Source organism: Bos taurus, chromosome 28 (assembly GCF_002263795.3).
Source record: "Bos taurus isolate L1 Dominette 01449 registration number 42190680 breed Hereford chromosome 28, ARS-UCD2.0, whole genome shotgun sequence".
NCBI lineage: Eukaryota > Metazoa > Chordata > Mammalia > Artiodactyla > Bovidae > Bos > Bos taurus.
Genome location: NC_037355.1, coordinates 26,503,485 through 26,522,385, shown reverse-complemented (window position 1 = coordinate 26,522,385; position 18,901 = coordinate 26,503,485). Strand labels below are relative to the sequence as shown.

Sequence of the window (18,901 nt, the reverse complement as noted above, 5' to 3'; positions counted from 1 at the left end):
GTCAGTGTGCCAGCCTCACCCCGTTTCACGGAATTAGCTGATCAGCATCACAGGAGCAGAGAGGCATGGCTTTATTTCACTTTGGGGCTCTACCAGGCTGCCCCTTGGTGGGAGGTTCTGCAGGCTCTGTTTGTTCTGGGAACTCTTGAGGGGATGGGGAGATGAGCCACAAACACTGAGTACCAAGTGCTAAGTGAGAGGCCACATAGCGGCTGAGCAGGGAAGGGCTTCCTGGGGAGCAGGAGTGAGTGGGACCCAGTCCTTTTGTTCCGAAGCACAGCCTCTCTGTGCCTCTGGGGGGACAAAAGCCGACTTCTTTCATAAGAGTCCAGGAAATAGTTTTTAAATAGAGGAAACCCTAAAAAAGCAGAAGTTGGACTAGTGTTCTATTTGATCTAAAAAGATAAAATCGCACCGATTTCAAAATCTAACAGTCATGGCTGCTTGACACTGCTCTTCTGTAATCCTCCTTTAATTTGCTCAGGCCTCTCGTCTGGATAGGAGGTGTTACCTTCACTTGATAGTTAAGAGACAGGCTCAGAGAGATTAAACAGATTGCACAGGGGTGTGGTGGAGGCAGGATCTGAGCCCAGGTCCTTGGCACTCTTGGGCCCACATTGTCTTTGGTGTTCCAGAGCTTGCCAGGTCTACATGTGATGGGTGTGGAGGGCGTGGGTGGTGCCCAGAGAAGCATGTGCAGGTCCACATGGCTGGTAGCACCAGGACGCTGTTGGCCAGGTCACAAGGGGAGAGTTTTCTTACACAGGCCTTGCTCAGCCCTGTCATGATCCCTGTGGTGGCAGAGAAAGGAGCTCTCCCTGCAAGGAGTCACACTACAAGGGCTTTTAGCTGGTATTTACAAGGGGCTAATTGGCAAGCACACTTCCTCTAGCTTCCTGCCTGCCAGAGGAGGCTGTTAACATGTGCGTGTGTGCGTGTGCGTGTGTGTGTGTGTGTGTGTGTGTGTGTGTGTGTGTTAGCCGCTTGGTTGTGTTAGACTCTTTGCGACCCCATGGACTATGGCCTGCCAGGCTTCTCTATCCGTGGAATTCTCCAGGCAAGAATACTGGAGTGGGTTGTCATTCCCTTCTCCAGAGGCTCTTTCCAACGCAGGGGTTGAACCTGGGTCTCCTGCATTGCAGGCAAATTCTTTATTGTCTGAGCCACAAGGGAAGCCCTGTTAACCCCTAAGACGTGTCAAGAAAGAGAGGGTCTGGGAAGACAATGTCAAATCCCTGACACTAGACTCCTGCACACAAATCCTCCTGCCCCTGGTTCTTGGGCTCTAAGCCTGTCTGAGGGGAAATTGAAAGAACCCTGGGCACTGGGTTTGAATTCCCCCCTCCCCTACCAGCCGAGCACACAACAGTCTGAGCCTTGCCCTACCCCTTCCACCAAGCACTGAGTGTTACAGTGCCCAGGAGAAGAGAATTCACCCTCCAAGGTGGCAGCTGTCTGTGTGGCACTGGACTCATGCCCTCTGCCCAGTATGCCCTTGTCCAGCACCAGCAGAGCACTGCCACATACCCCACGAGCAGTGAGCAGTCAGCGCACGCATTGATCGTGAAGCCATCGTTAGACACAGCGTAGGAGTGCTTGCTGGCTGTGGAGCCTCTTGAGGGAGAAGCTGGGAGTAAACAAACAGTCTTCAACATCAATTAGACTTGGCCCCCAGACGTGGAGGGGAGCGAAGCTCTTGTTGCAGCTCCTGTCCACGTGTGTCTGCCTGGAGGGAACTAGCAAGCCAAGTCTCTGCCCAAATGGCATTCCCTGTGCCAACCAGTGAGTGGTAAAACCTTGATTACCCAGAACCTCCAATTACCCAGGATGCTCGTGACGCTCTGTTGGTAGCACACAAGAGAAGAGCAAGGAAAGTTCTCTGACATTTGCTTCAGTTCATTTCAGTTCAGTTGCTCAGTCGTGTCCGACTCTTTGCCACCCCGTGAATCGCAGCACGCCAGGCCTCCCTGTCCATCACCAACTCCCAGAGTTCACTCAAACTCAAGTCCATCAAGTCGGTGATGCCATCCAGCCATCTCATCCTCTGTCTTCCCCTTCTCCTCCTGCCCCCAATCCCTCCCAGCATCAGAGTCTTTTCCAATGAGTCAACTCTTCGCATAAGGTGGCCAAAGTACTGGAGTTTCAGCTTTAGCATCAGTCCTTTCAATGAACACCCAGGACTGATCTCCTTTAGAATGGACTGGTTGGATCTCCTTGCAGTCCAAGGGACTCTCAAGAGTCTTCTCCAACACCACAGTTCAAAAGCATCAATTCTTCGGCATTCAGCTTTCTTCACAGTCCAACTCTCGCATCCATACACGACCACTGGAAAAACCATAGCTTTGACTAGATGGACCTTTGTTGGCAAAGTAATGTCTCTGCTTTTGAATATGCTATCTAGGTTGGTCATAACTTTCCTTCCAAGGAGTAAGCGTTTTTTAATTTCAGGGCTGCAGTCACCATCTGCAGTGATTTTGGAGCCCAAAAAAAATAAAGTCTGACACTGTTTCCACTGTTTCCCCATCTATTTGCCATGAAGTGATGGGACTGGATGCCATGATCTTCGTTTTCGGAATGTTGAGCTTTAAGCCAACTTTTTCACTCTCCTCTTTCACTTTCATCAAGAGGTTTTTTAGTTCCTCTTCACTTTCTGCCATAAGGGTGGTGTCATCTGCTTAAAACAAAGCAATTCCATGCTGCCTTAGACAAGCCAGTCTAAGAGATGGGCTGTCCCTGTCTCTGTCCAGAGTGCTGGATAGCAGCCCAAATTCTCTGACCTTCAGAACTCAGCCTTGCAAGGGTCTTATTCAGGGAGTAAGAGGCTCCCAGGGGCACGGACACAGATTTAGGCATTGGAGAAATGTTCATTCACCAGCTGTTTTTGATTGAGCAGCTTGCTCTGCACTAGGCACTGTGCTGGAGATAGAGATGGACAAAGCACGCTCCCTGTTCTCGCGGGGCTCGTGGCATGTCAGTTACCCTGGCTGATACTTAGTAATTGTTTACTTCACATCTGGATCTTTTCTAAGCATTTTCAAGTGTGCTTTTGTTTAACGTGGGCGACAGCCTTATGCTGTTGTTGCTTAGTTGCTAGGTCATGTCTGACTCTTTGCGACCCCATGGACTGCAGCACGCCAGTCTCCTCTGTCCTTCACTATCTCCTGGAGTTTGCTCAAATTCATGTCCGTCGAATCAGCGATGCTATTTAACCATTTCAACCTCTTCTGCACCCTTCTCCTTTTGTCTTCAATTTTTCCCTGATGAGGCAGGTACTATTATTTTCCCCAGGTGAGGAAACCAAGGCTCAGGGAAGTTAAGTAACTTGGCCAAGGTCATGCTGCCTGGACAAAACCAGGATCACAGCCCAGACAGTCTCTCTCCAGAACCCCAGCTGTTGAGGACAGTGCTTCGCATAAGAAGAGGGACTATAGGTGGAGGGAGATTGAAAGCCGCAGGAAGATTATGGCTGAAGCACATAACTTTGGTTGGAGGAAAATTCCCTTGCGGTGGAGAGACCGGGGGTAAAGTAATGAGGCAGGACTCCCTAAGCCGTGAGTTCAGGCAGTCAGCCTGGCCCTTGGCGGCTGTGCCCCACACAGTGCAGCAGATGGGCGGCGTCCTGGGATGGAAGTGCTAGATGAATGTTTTCACCAGATTCTCTCATTAAGCCTCACCGGGAAGACCAGTGGTACTCAAACTAGCTCTGCATTCAAATCACTGGGAGATTTCAGAATACCTGTGTCCCGGCCATACCCCATGCCAGTTAAGTCAGAATCTCTGATGGAGGGTTTGGGGCTTGATGATTTTTTTTTAAAGCTCCCCAATGATTCCAATGTGCAGGCAAGGTAGAATCACTGAGCTAAGCCGGAATCTTCCAACAACAAACATTCCATCCCTCAAGAAACTATAACCTCCTTCCTTCTCCTCCCTATGTCAGCTGTGTGTATGCGCACGTGTTGCTTAGCTACATCAGGATGAGAAGAGCAATTAGCCCAGCCATGAGAGCTGACAGTTGGCTGGGAGGGTGACAGAGGTGAGCTCTGAGGACTTGCCTCTTGGCTTCTGTTCCCACTGACCCTACTGGGCCCTGGGCATGGTGCTGCTGTCCCACAAACCGCCCCTCCTGATTTCCTTGTCGCACACCTAGCGTTTTCATTTATAATTGAACCAAAGGCAACTGAGAGCATGTAGACAGCAAAACTGTGGGCCAGTTCCCAAAGTTCAGGTTTATTCCAAAGAATCATAGTGTAAACAGACAGGATGGGCCTGAGCTCTGGCACCTTGTGCTCGGGAGCCTGTGGTCCTGCCTGGGTGGGCTACTTGACTTGGCTCCCCAGTACTGGACATGCTCACTCAAGTTCAATGACCTCACCGTGGTAGCTTGAAATTGACCATGGTAGGAATATTTATACCATGAAAAAATTGGCAAATTCTGGGAATTCCCTGGTGGTCCAGTGGTTAGGACTCAGGGCTTTCACTGCTGGGGGCCTGGGTTCAATCCTTAGTCAGGGAACTAAGATCCCACTGCGTGTTAGTTTCTCAGTTGTGTCTGACTCTTTGAGACTCCATGGACTGTCTATAGCCTTCCAGACTCCTCTGTCCATGGAATTCGCCAGGCAAGAACACTGGAGTGGGTTGCCATCCCACTGTGTAGTACAACCAAAAAAAAGGAAAAAGAAAGAAAACCTTGGCAAATGCCACCAATCAGGGATGTTTCTGTCCAGTAAGTGGAGTGTTAAACCTTAGCCAGCACATCACTTCCTTATTGGTGCCCTACCACCCTCCCACGTCCCCTCCACCACCACCTTTAACTCGTTTTGTTTTCTAAAAGCTGGTTTCCCTGATGAGGCCCTCCCTTACTCATTCTCACCTAGTGCTTATCTTAAGAGCGTTTCTTCTTATTTTTCCAACTTATAAAGGAGATCTTATTTCACTGACAATGATCTTAAGTCTGAGCAGAAAGAGTTGTAAAGTTGGTAGCAGTAGGCTTAGGTTCTGAGCATGGAGAGGATTTACAAAGGAGCCATTCACACATCTGCCCCAACCCAGGAGAAGAGCTTTCAGGAGGCCATTCCTTTTCTATCCCACATGTTACCCCTCACTTCTAGACTGTTGGTGTACGCACAGCAGATGAGGCGGCTCTTGTCCTCCATCCTCCAGCTGCAAGGAAGGGACCGGCAGACAATGGGAGGCCACAGCAAAACTGCCATTGTTTCCTGAGGCCCTCCCAGAGCTTCTCACTGAAACAGTTGGAGGAGCAGAGACGTGGGGGTGGGCCGGTGCAGGGACTTCAGTGGGGAAGGGGAGGGACACAGGAGAGCAAAAGGGGAAATCTGCCCTGGAAGACAAATTGCCAGGCTTGGGCCAGGCAATCTGAGTTCCTTACTTGGCTGTCTCCAGGGCAGCCAGAAATAGGACTATATTATTTCTTTATTTTTAATTTCTTGTTTATTTATTTTGGACACAGTCTCCGGCATGTGGCATCTTAGTTCCCTGACCAGGGATCGAACCCATGCCCCCTGCACTGGGAGCACAGAGTCTTGACCACCAGATCTCCAGGGAAGTCCCAACCATGTTATTTCTGAAGAGAATCGTTATGACCTGGCTTTGACTGCATATCAGATCTGGGCTGGGGAGTGCCTCTGGCAGGCAGACGCACTAGAAGCCACGGGCCCACCTTGCTGACCAGCCTGCGATGAGGAGGAGGGAATCACAGTGGGGCTTTTCTCCTTCTGTTTTTCTTTCTCCAGAACCCTGCCCTTAGGGAAACATAGCGTCTCAAGGGTCATTGGTGGATTCCTTAAAACACTGTGCTCCCCATCCTTTTGATGGGGTGCCTAGCATGCTCTCTGCATCTTCTTGGGGAGCACTGTCTGGTCCCTTCTGGGGGCCTCTGTAGCCTCATGAGGCAGAGGACAGTTTAAAGATGAGAGGTTGGGGTTCAGAGAGGTTAGGAGCCCGCCTGAGGCTGCACAAATCCAAGTGGCAGATCTGAGGTCAGGGCCCGAATCCCTGCCCCGTCCTCTCCCCCAGTGGCCTCTCTTCACCAGAGGACTTAGAACTGCCGCACACAGCCTGCCCCGCGGGACTCGGCCTGCAGGACTGTCGGGTGCAGTGTCTCCCGTGCTGCCTGAGCGCAGGGGCAGCTTCAGCTTTCTCCCTGTGCCGCGCCCGCCCCACCACCCAGGGCTCAGCCCAGTGCTCTGTGGGGTGGAGGAGGCTCAGTCATGGCCCCCACCCGGTCTTCTGAAGGGACAGCCCTGGCTGTGAGTGTACCCCAGGAGCCTCCTTGTTACAGGCACGATTCTCCGTCCCACCAGTTTACCATAGTTTGCCTGCTCATGTCCTGTGGCATTTCAGATGGGGCCGGAAGCTCAGTATCCTTGATCGTAGCTGTTGCAGGCTCCAGGTACCAGGAGCTGTGCCAGGACGGCTCTGGCTGCCAGGCCAGCCTGGATTCTTGAGCATGAATGTGCCTGCAGCGCCCCCGCCCCACCCAGGGAGACTAAGATAGCCCCCGTGTGCTGCCCACCAGGACTGGGACACTGCCCCTGCATCTTTACCCAGCATCCCAGGTCCCACTGAAGGAGGCAGCAGGCTCCCTACTCACTGCTCGGGATTCCTTGGGGATTGAGGAAGAAATGCTGAAAAATCTTGAAAATTCAGGCATTCTGGCTGGAAGGGTTATCTTCTGAATCAGAAGTGAGACTACCAGCCGTGTGTAAGCGTTGCTTACAGTGTTGATCCAGCCTGGGCAGCCCACAGGCCCCCATGATTTGTGTCTAAGCTGCCAAGAAAACTGGCAGACTGGGGCCCTAGGCCACCAGGCTGGGGAGCCTCTGATCCCAGTTCCGGAAGGGACCAGAGGGGCTCAGCTCCACCCAAAGTGGGAATCAGAAGTCCCACTGGCCTCTGCTGTGACTTCTGGAGCTCACTCAGTAACAATTGCCACTTTCCTGGGCCCAGACTCCTCCTGTCAGTGTCCTTTTAGACCAGAGGTGCCACACATATGAAGAATCATGCTGTGGAGGGATCATTTTTATCATCTTGTGTCTAGCTTGTGCCCCTGGCATGAAACAAGTTTGCCAGTCAATAGTGCCAATGATTAGTGAAGAGAATTCAAGCTAACCTTGGAGGAGTAATTTTCTCTAAATACTGTCCATTCTGATGCTGCTATTATTATTTTAAGCTTCCACAGACATAAGCAGGAGTCTGGGAGGGCTGTCTGCAGTGGAAAGAGGGTTGGAGTCATCTCTCATTTTCTGGAATAATAAAAGTTGGAAACAACCTGCATGTCTTTAACGGTAGAAACGTGAGCCAAAGCGTGATTGCTCCATTCTTTGGACCACCAAGTGGCCATGATACTGTCACTGACTTGTAACCTGAAAAGATGTTTACAATGTGTCATCAAGAAAAACTATGTTATGGCATAGAATCTAGGAGGCTATTTTTGAAACATAGTTGTGAACAAACATACGTACACACACACACACACGTGTAAAAAAGTTGGTAAGGCCATATATCTCACATTAAGTAATTGGTTCTACATGGTGAAACATGGATGATTTTATTTCTGCTCATCAATATTTTCTCATTTTCCAAATTGGATTACTGTGCTAAAGAACTAGTAACGTATCACAGCCTTGGCCCACAGAGGCCTGGCCCTGGCTAGCAAAAGTGCCCAGAGTGGGTCAGGTCAGAGGAAGGATCCCAACTCTTGAAAGTACTGAAGTTAGAGTTGTTTAATCATATGGTGTTGATGGCGGGTTCACTGTGTGCCCAGCCCAGGTTGGTTTTAACTAGGAACTTGTGATCTAGTTCAGGAGGTAAAATGTTCAGTCATTTATTCGTTCATTCACTCATCCAACAAATAGCTATTGAGCGCCTGTGGGCACTGTGCCAGCCAGGTACTGTACTTACAGCATGAGCATAGTCCCAGAGTGTGATGTAAGATATGTTCTCCTATAAAGTGGTTCAGGAGTTTGGATGGGGACCAGAGGGAATGACAGTGGAGGGGGCCTTTGAGCGGGAATGTGAGGATCCACAAGACTCAGTGAATGGGCATGAGGGCATGCCCCATGGGAGGGGTGAGCTGGGGCTCTTCTTCCTTTCCAGGTGTGCCAAGGTCCAAAGATCTGGCTTCTGTTAGCAACATGATGCCAATGTACCATGTAGCCCTGGGGAGCTTATGTAACCTCTCTAAGCCTCAGTTTTACCACCCACAAAATGCAGATCATTTCATATCCTCCCCTCCACTCTCCAGCCACGTCCCTCTCTTCTTAGGATGCTTGAAGACTGAACGTTCTCCTTTGTGCTTTATCCAGAAACTCTCCATTTGCCTCTTGGGCTTATTGTTTGATAGCTTGGCTAGGCCAGTTGTTGATTCTGCCAGCTTTAATGCAGTCTGTTGGCCCCATTGCTTCTTCCTCTAAGCTGCTCAAATGACCTCCATGGTTAAATCAGGGGAAAGAAATACACTTAATCCCACGCCATCACTCTCCTCCAGCAGAGCCGTTTGGAGAACGCCGAAGACTCTGAAGAGGCCAACTCCGTGGGTGGTACTTGGAAATGACAGGCTGAGAACTCAGGGAGTGCTGCTCTCTCTAGGCCTGGAGTCACGCAGATTTGCTCTAAGGCTGGGCTGCAGCAGGTCTTCATGCCATGCCCAGCAAACCTCGGCAGGGGCATCCCAGGGAGACCCTCCTCCCCATCTCAGGCGCACTGGCCACTTTGCAATCCTCAGGCCTCCCTAGCTGCAGGATGGAGGAGTCATATAGTTCAGAGAGAGAAAAGTCCTTAGCAACCCCTAGTTCTTGCTTGAAAGCAGGCCAGGGGGAACAGACGTCACTTAGGGGATGGTAGACAATGGGGAACCTGATTAGGTATTGAGAGTGAAACTTTCTGGCTCAACCAACTTAGCAGAATTCTTGCTAACACTGAACATGAATGATGAACACTGAAATTCAAAAGTCAGGCCTACTTGAAAAATCCAAGGGAGCTAGAGTAGAGTCAGAGAATCATTGTCAACATAGAGAATCTATGGTTCAGTTTCCTTATCTGCCAAATGGGTCAGTATGAAGGACCATCTGATGCAAGTCCTCAAAGATCAGTTCCCAGAATCAGCCTCTTTTCTGGGGCCCATTTTATTAATAACAATGTGTTAACCTCCCTGAGCCTTGATTATCTCCTGTGTCACCTGGGATTTAATGGTAACTACTCTGTGAAATGACCTGAGTTTTTAAAAAAATAATTAATTTTAATCAGAGGATAATTTCTTTACAGTATTGTGGTGATTATTGCTATACATCAACGTGAATCATCCACGAGTGCACGTGTCTCCCCATCCTGAATGTCCCCCCCACCTCCCTCCCCACCCCATCCTTCTGTATTGTCCCAGAGCACCAGCTTTGAGGACCCTGCTTCATGCCTCGAACTTGCACTGATGACCTGACTTTTAAAAGAAAATTATTTGTTTATTTATTATTGACTGCTCCAGGTCTTTCGTTGCTGCGTGCGGCTTTCGCTAGTTGTGAGTGGGGGCTACTCGTCCTTGCAGTGTATGAGCTTCTCATTGCAACGGCTTCTCTTGTTGCAGAGCACAGGCTCTAGGGTGGGGGGACTCAGTAGTTGCAACTCGGGGGCTCTAGAACATAAGCTCAGTTGTTTTGGCGCATGGGGCTTAGTTGCTCCAAGGCATATGAAATCTTCCTGGACCAGAGATGGAACCTGTGTCCCCTACCTTGGCAGGCAGAGTCTTATCCGCTGTGCCACCAGGGCGGTCCATGAACTGACTTCTTAAGAGCCCAAGGCAAGAGGATTTTCTTATCTGGGCCATCAGGGGCAGAGGGGATGATGTCTGTCCTGCGTACCCAGCTGCCAGGTGTGCTGCCGGCCATGGCTGTTACAAAGCTGGTGTGCTAACACAGAGAAGGGAAGCTTCCAAGTCATTAGCCCTTCTCTTCCCAGCCATTGTTGGTAGGGCACTTGGGAGCTCACTGTACATGAAGAGAGACAAGGAATTCCACAGGCAGCCCCTTCCTTTGGCTCCCACTCCTGCAGCCCCACCCCCACCCCCAGTAAGGAGCATAGAGGAACAGGCTGCTAGCAGCTGGGTAACGTGACATGAGCGTGCGGATGTGCTCCAGAGAAAGCAGAAGCTGAGTGGGCATTGATAGCAGTTGATCTTGCTTTTCCTCCACTCCCAGGAACAGCGTCTGCTCACAACCTAGTGATCTGGAAATGCCTTATCTCTGCATCTTTCCCTACCTGAGCCCCCATGTTTGCCTTGGGCTCTGGGTCCCTCCCCATCACCTCCTTCATGGCTCCTGTCCTCTCATCTATCACGTAGGTTCCTGTCTGTCAAACGGAGCCCCCCTGGCAGCGCTCTAGCCAGTCTTGCTTGGGACCCAGCTCCCGGCCGTGACCCACCCTAGTAACTCCCTGCCAGCTGCCCAGAACATGTTTTTGCGCCCACCATGTCTACGTGCCACCTATGGTGTTTGGCCCTGGGGATTCAAGGACAAAGGAAAGACTCTGCTCTTAGGAGGTTAAGAATTTCTCCTGCGTCCAGCATTAGACCCTTGGTCTAATTGATAGAGCCAGTCCCCAGGGAGCTCAGAGCCAGTCACCCCAGGGTACTAAAGGGAGAGCAAACTCCTGTACCTGTGATCAGATGTTTGATGTTACCATCACAAAAAGATTGTGACTTGCTGAAGGCTCAGGTGATGGGGAACATTTTTTTTTTTAGCAATAAAGTATTTTAAAATTAAGGTACGTGTATATATTTTTAGACATAATGCTATTGCATATTTAATAGACTACAGGGTAGGGTAACAACTTTTATATGCGCTGGGAAACCAAAATATTCAGATGACTCCCTTTTTTGAGATATTCACTTTGTTGCCGTGGGCTGGAACCAAACCCGTGGTGTCTCTGAGGAATGACTGCACAGATATTCTCTTTCATCCTTAAACGACTATGTCAGGTATATACTGTTATTATCCTGATATGAAGTTCATTTTATTATTTTTTAATTAAAGTATAGTTTTAGGTATATCGTGAAGTGATTCAGCTATACATATATTAATATATACTTTTTCAGGTTTCTTACCCACATAGATTATTACAAGATAATGAAAATAGCTTCCTATGCTATACAGTAAATCCTTGTTATTTTTTTATATATAGTGGCGTGGATCTGTTAATCCCATACTCCTAATTTATTGCTCCTCTACTCTGCCTTGGGATTCCCAGGTGGCTTGGTGGTAAAGAATCCAGTGCCAGTGCAGGAGACACAGGAGACTAGGGTTCAATCCCTGGGTCAGGAAGATTCCCCTGGAGAAGGAAATGGCAACCCACTCTAGTATTCTTGACTGTAGAATCCCATGGGCAGAGGAGCCTGGCGGGCTACAGTTCACGGGGTCGCAGAGTCGAACACCACTGAGTGAACACACATGCACCCTGCCTCTCCCCTTGGATAACCATGAATGTGCTTTATATGTCTGTGAGCCTGCTTTTGTTTTGTAAATAACTTAATTTGTATTATATTTTAGATACCACACAGAAATGATATATGGTATTTGTCTGTTTCTATCTGACTTACTTCACTCAGTATATTATTCTTTAGGTCCATCTGTGTTGCTACAAATAACATTATTTCATTGTTTTTTTCATGGCTGCATAGTATTCCATCATGTCACACACGACATCTTCTTCATCCACTCTTCTGTTGATGGACACTTAGGTTGCGTCCATGTCCTGGCTATTGTAAACAGTGCTACTATGAACATTATGTTGCATATATCTTTTCAAATTAGAGTTTCTGTCTTTTCCATAAATATATGACATGAAATTTAGTAATTTGCTTTAGGCGCACAGTGGTTATGTGGCTGACCTGGGACTGGAACCAGAGACTGAGTGATTCTAAAGTTTAGGTGTGAGGAACTGTAAATGTTACCAAGTTTTAATATAGCTTTAAAGAAAATGTGATAAAATTAACCATTTTAAAATGTCCAGTTCAGTGGCATTTGATACATTGACACTGCTCTGCAACTGTCAACTCTGTCTAGTTCCAAAATACTTTATCACCCCAAAGGAGGCCCTGCACCCATTAAGTAGTCCCTCTCCAACCCTTCCTTCCCCAGTCCCTGGCAACCACTAATCTACTTTCTGTCCCTATGGTTTTGCTTATTCTGGACATTTCATAGGAAAAGAATCACGCACTCTGTGATCTCTGACGTCCGGCTTCTTTCACTCGGCATAACGTTTTTCAGGTTCATCTGTGTTGTAGCCTCTGTCAAGCTGATATTCCATGGTTTGTCTGTACTGCTTTTTGTTCATCCATTCATCATTTGTGGACACCAGCTGTCGTGAATAGCGCTGCTGTGAACACATGTACACAAGTATTTTGAGTACCTATTTGCAATTCGGTGAATTCCACTCAGGAGTGGCATGGCTGGGATAAGTGGTAATCCTGCGTTTAATAGGATGCTTTCCTGCCTGTGGTTGTATCTCCCTGGTGGGTCCCAATGGCCTCTCGCACAGGGCTGGGTACCTAGTGCTGAGCCCACATCCAGTGAGTGAATCCATCATCCTTCTTCTCTGCCCACGTGTCCCCAACCCCCTAACCTGTCCCTTTCTCCCTGACAGACGTGCCCGTGGAGAAGCTGGCTGCCATGCCTGCCTTGCACCTCATCAACCTGCGCTTCAACCCGCTGAACGCCGAGGTGCGCGTCATCGCCCCACCACTCATCAAGTTCAACATGCTCATGTCTCCAGAGGGCGCCCGGGCCCCCCCACCCTAGGCCTGCCTCCTCATGCCCACCCAGCAAGGGACAGAGGCCACCTGGCCTGGCGCCCTAGGGGAGGGAGTCCCATGGGCCTGTGTGAGGCCAAGCTTGGGGGGCTGGGGGCGGGCGGGCTGAGTAGCGCGTGGTGGGAGGGTGCGGCGGTCCGGATAGATAGGTAGAGCAGTAGTGGGCCCTGGAGTACCTGGATGGAGGAGGCAAGGAGGGGCTTGGAGCCCAGACTCCCCGCACTCACAGCTTCTGTGCAAACCTGAGCAGGTCCTCTGAGCCTTACAATTCGAGAAAGGGGGCAATGGCGGGGGCTTTTGCCTCCTTTTGGCTCCTAGAAGGCTTTTGGCAGAACACATACCTCCAAGTTACCTTCAAGTCATCAGTACCTTCTGGGCCCATGGATGAGCATTGCTGCGCATTTTCCGGGCCCTTTTGGGTTTGAGGCCTTGTTTCTAGTGCTAAGAGCCAGCAGCTGCCCTGAGAGTGACAGAAGACAACTTCCATCTATTTATTGTTTCCTGAGGACCGACCTGGATGAGGCCCTCCACTGTGCCCCGTCCTCAGCCCTCTGGGCCCCTGGATTGGCGCGAACCCGAACTAGGAGTCACGGGAAAGCTGCAGAGAGTGTGGCCCAGCGCTGCGGCACGGCTGAGAATGTTTGTGTAGGGGCCCAAGGACCGGCGGGAGCATATCAAGTAGGCTCTGTGCTTCCCCATGACTAAGAAATCAGTGGCGTTGGAAGTCCAGACTGCTCCCTCCCTCCTCCGTGGTGACCAGGTTTGCCTGGCATCAGTCCTGCTGCAGGAACGGCGACCCAGAGAGAAACATGGCCATTTGCACCTGTGCCACCCTCAGCACAGTCACCCTCAGACAGTTGGCTGACTGCCTTGTCATTGGTCCATGTGGGGGCAGAAGGCACCATGGACCACTGGATTTGTGACCAGCCAGTTCCCAGGCTGCCACCACCCAGAGCCCTGATGACCTAGTCATCTCTAGACCCTCGATCTGGAGTCTAGGGTGTGGCCAGGTAATTGTGTGACCAGCCATCTCTGTTTGCCCGGGACTGAGGGGTTTCCTGGGACGTGGGACTTTCAGTGCTAACACTGGGACAGCATCTGGCAAATGGGCAACTGGTCCCTCCATGGGGCCTGGGGCTCTGGCTTCCTGACCACACCTGTGGTTTGGACAACTACTGACCCCGTGATCCCTAGATATATCTACCTCCCACCTTCTCATCTGTGGAGCTAGCAGACTCAGAGACCAGAGCCCACCTGGCCTGAGCTACAGGAGACAGTGGAGGCCTCAGGACTTGCAGCAAGCTAGACTACCCGGATCCTACATCTGTGGACTAGTGGCCCTCTTCCCGTCCTGAGGTTAGGCTGTTCAGAGCTCAGACCGCTGCTCAGAGCACTAACCGTTTCTCAGAATGCTCCCAGGCTCACTCCCCGTCCCCGGCTCCACGTCCTGCCCCTGCCCGGGCCTTCGGTCTCGGCAGGAGGCTGACTGGTTGGCCCACTGTTGGCCCATTGCTGAGTGATCAGTGTTCGCTCTGCTCATCTTCCAAGGCCTGGTTGGTGAAGCTCTGGGGGAAAGTGTTTTCAGGTTGAGGAGGCTGAAATGGGATCTCCTAGGGCTTCGGAGTTCAGCCCTGGACGGTGGGGACAAGTGAGCAAGCCTGTGGTCCAGCCCAGGCTGGTTGGGATAACCTAGACTGTGTCCTGGAGTGGGGTTTTCCTTGTCAAAGAAGGGGTGCACTTTTCCGATATGCAGGAAGATACTGTATGGCCAGAGCCTTGCAGCTCTAGTGTGGTCTGTGGGGATGCCTGCAGAGTTGGCATCCATGGGAGCGCGATAGAAATGCAGAATCCCAGGCCCCATTCTAGACTTCTGGAACCAGAAACTGCATTTCAGAAGATCGCCAGCTGATTCCCACAAACAGGGGCCTGGGGTGATCCTGGGGACATTCTCAGAGTCGAGGGTGAAGGTTCTCGGCTCTCCCTCTGCACCATCGGTGGAGTCTGAGTCTGCTTATGTCCCCCTAAACCAGCCCTCAGAGCCCCTGGGCCCCTTTGATCTTTCCAGAGGCTGCGTGGTGCTCCCAGTGAAGGGACTGATCCAAAGCCACCAGGAGAGGAGAGCCGGCTTTGCTTGGCCTTCCTGGCTAACCTCTGCTGCTTCCCCAGGTCATCGCCTAAGGCCCTTAGACAGGGTGGCTTCTGGAAGCTGTTTTCTACTCTGCTTGGAGAGTTTGCCCATGCCTGCTGGGAAAGCTTGGGCAGTCAGAGAAGGCCCCACATCAAAGCCCACTGTGTGAGTGAGCCCTTCGCTTCAGGCTGCAATAAAGAATGCGTTGGTTTCATCTGCCTGTTGGTGTTTGATTCATTCTCATGCACAGATCTCACGTGGCCCTAGTGGTGACCCCATTCACCGGCAAAGAGGAGGGGCTGCCCCTCTGATTGAAATTATGGGGTAAAGCAGCTTGCGGCTTGGAATATTCACAGTGGGCAGAGGCACAGACAGGCAGAGTTGATGCCTGCCCTGACACTGTGTGGCTGCAGAGGTCTAAACATCAGTCTGGGGGGACCTGGTACCTGCAGAAGGATGAAGGGGCCCACTGTCCCCGCCTTGCCATTTCTCCCTGACTGATGCCAGAAATTATACCCTTAGTGGGTCATTTCTCAGGGTCTAAAGTTCTCAAGGAGGGGTCTCAGGACCAGCCAGGGAGTTGGTTAGAGATCTCACCCCAACTCCACAGCTACAGAATCAGATCCTCCGGAGGTGGAGCCCAGCACTCCACTTTAATGATCTTTAACTCCAGGTGTTCTGATGCAGGTGAGAAACTGCTCCTGGGTTCAAGGTTTAAGTCAGTTTTTGTTTTCTGAATCTGGGAGATCAACCTGAGTTTGCCTTGAGTTTTAGGCCAGCCCTGCCATCACTTTTGTTTAACAAACACATGTAGAGCTTAATGCACACCAGGCAGTGTCTAAGCATGTTATGGATATTAACTCATTTAATCTACCTAACAACTGCAGTGAGTTCTGTGCATTGGACAAATTCCTTTCCTCTCTCTGGACCCTGTTTGCTGTCTGTAAAGGGAAGGGGCTGTAAGGAGATCCCCAAGGGGCTTTCTAGAACTCACTCTGTCTGTGGTTCTGGGGGCTTCACTATGGCTGTGTCTTTGGACCAGCCTGGACTCAGGCTGCCACTCACCCCACCCCAAAGGTCGAACAGAAGACTCCCCCGACTCTGTTTTTTCTTGCTGAATGCTGGCTCACCAAAAGTATCATAGGCTGAGAGTGTTGGTCAGACAGAGCCGAGACAACTTTTCTCCAGGTCGGGGAGATCTTTACCACACCTTCCCAGCGTGCCAGCATAGGGAGGGCACAGTCACAGGAAGGAGATTTCCGAGTCTGGTTTCAGGTGGGGCTTTCTGTGCAGGGAAAGATGCCTTGACTAGGATAGCATAAAGATCGTGATAGAGTTTAGGATAGGTGGACACAAGGAGACGTTTTGAGGCGAGGGGTTCAAAGAGTCTTAAGATGTAAGCTCTTAAGTAAGAGCTTAAATGTAAGATCAGAAACTATAAAACTCTTAGAGGAAAACATAGGCAGAACACTCGATGACAAAGCAGTATCTTCTATGACCCACCTCCTAGAGTAATGGAAATAAAAACAAAAATAAACAAGTGGGACCTAATTAAACTTAAAAGCTTTTTGCACAGTAAAGGAAACTACAAACAAGGTGAAAAGACAACCCTCAGAATGGGAGACTGACAAAGACTTAATTTCCAAAATATACAAGCAGCTCATACAACTCAATACCAGAAAAACAACCCAATCAAAAAGTGGGAAAGAGACCTAAACACATTTCTCCAAAGAAGACATACAGATGGCTAACAAACACATGAAAAGATGCTCAACATCACTCATTAGAGAAATGCAAATCAAAACTACAATGAGATGTCACCCTGCACCAGTCAGAATGGCCATCATCAAAAAGTCTACAAACAATAAATGCTGGAGAGTGTGTGGAGAAAAGGAAACCCTCTTGCATTGCTGGTGGGAATGTAAATTGCTGCAAATCAATGTAAATTGATACAGCCACTATGGAAGACAGTATGGAGATTCCTTTGAAAACTAGGAATAAAATCACCATATGACCCAGCAATCCCACTCCTAGACATATACTCTTGAGAAAACCATAATTGAAAAAGACACATGTACCCCAATGTTCATTGCAGTGCTATTTGTAATAGCTAGGACAAGAAAGCAACCTAGATGTCCATCAACAGATGAATGGATAAAGAAGCTGTGGTACATATACACAATGGAATATTACTCAGCCATAAAAGGGAGCACATTTGAGTCAGTTCTGATGAGGCGGACAAACCTAGAGCCTATTAGAGTAAAGTAAGTCAGAAATGTAACTATCATATGTTCTCGCATATGTATGGAATCTAGAAAGTTGGTACTGGTGAATTAATTTTCAGGGCAGCAATGGAGAAACAGAAAACAGACCTAAGGACACGGGGAAGGGAGGAGGAAGAGGGTGAGATGTATGGAGAGAGAAACATGGACATTTACAATACCATATGCAAAATAGATAGCCAGCAGGAATTTTCTGTATGACTCAGGGAATTCAAACAGGGGCTCTGTGATAATCTAGAAGGGTGGGGTGGGGAGGGAGATGGGAGGTTTGGGAAGGAGAGGAAATGGGTGTACCTATGGCTGATTCTTGTTGATGTATGACAGAAAATCACAAATTCTGTAAAGCAATTATCCCCCAATTAAAAAAAAGTGAAAAATATTTATTAAAAGGAAAAAAAGATGTAAATTTTTTTTTCTTTTTTTTTTTTTGGCTGTGCTGAGTGATATGTGGGATCTTAGTTCTCTGACCAAGGATTGAACCTGTGCCCCCTGCATTGGGAATACAGTTTCTTAACACTGGATGGCCAGTGAAGTCCCTGTAAGCTCTCTTTTGATGCTGTTTACTAAAGAGTTCGGAGAAGGCAATGGCACCCCACTCCAGTACTCTTGCCTGCAGAATCCCAGGGACGGGGGAGCCTGGTGGGATGCTGTCTATGGGGTCGCACAGAGTCGGACACGACTGAAGCGACTTAGCAGCAGCAGCAGCAACTAAAGAGTTAAGCAGTTTGATGTTCCTTTAAATGATAGTTTCAGGAATTTCCTAGAATGAACAATACAATGATTTACAACTTTTACTCTCTGGGCAAGAATTTCCTGGATTAGTACAGTTGTGTTGAATATGATAAGATACAAGGACTTATTAATGTTGACAGGAAGATGTGTGGGGCTAGAGGGCTGCTTTGTGTGAGAATACAGCTGACATATAACATTATGTTAGTTTCAGGTGTATAACAGTGATTCCCTGTGTGCATAAACTGTGAAATGACCATCACAGTAAGTCTAGTTAACGTCCATCAGCACACGTAGGGGGTTTTGGTTTTCAGTCTCCCCCAGGTTCAGTGTTGGATCCTAGGCCTGACTTTGGAGCTACACTTTACTGACTGTAAAGGATACCCTTTACTTTACTGAAACGTGCCTGTCCCTTCTCAGAAAGCTGGCCCTGGGACGGGGAGCAGTTCCTGGAAAGGTGAGCATTGGCAGGGGCCCAGAAGTTCTGGCCAGAGTGCTGGGAGAGATGCCAAGGCCAAGAAGGGCAGGCCTGGGAGTCTGCATCACTGGGCCACTGGGCAGGACATGAGCTGGGCTGGGTCCAAGAGCAGTCAGATCACTCTGTGGACATGAGCCTCAGGGATGGGTGGGCTGAACCTGTCCCTCAGAAAAGGGGCACAAGTCCAGCTGCTCTAGGTCTGAGCAGGAGCACTCATTGGGCCCCTACTGTTTATCAGCTCTGGGCAGTGCTTCTATGTCTTCTTGCTTACTATCAGCAACACGTCCTTGGTCCTCACTCTGCAGACGAGGACAGCCTTAGGCCCTAGGGGTTAATGTGTGCCTTGGAAGAAGTAGAGCTGGGGTTTGAGCTGGGAGGCTGGCTGGGATGGGAGATGCCATTGCTTTTTCCAACTCACATGTTCTTTCTCCCATCACATTCCTATGAAGACCCCCTGAGCCTTGCTTTTC

General features: G+C 49.6%; 1 protein-coding gene across 2 annotated transcripts in view; it reads left to right on the top strand.

Moving 5' to 3' along the window:
- LRRC20 (leucine rich repeat containing 20) overlaps positions 1-15,156 on the top strand; it is a 70,435-nt gene extending 55,279 nt beyond the window's left edge. For both annotated transcript variants that reach the window (XM_059882525.1, NM_001100387.1), the window contains one exon: positions 12,649-15,156. In XM_059882525.1, coding sequence (XP_059738508.1) covers positions 12,649-12,803 — 155 coding nt within the window. In that variant the 3' untranslated portion in view covers positions 12,804-15,156. The remainder of the gene's footprint in view (positions 1-12,648) is intronic.
- The last annotated feature ends 3,745 nt before the right edge of the window (positions 15,157-18,901 follow it).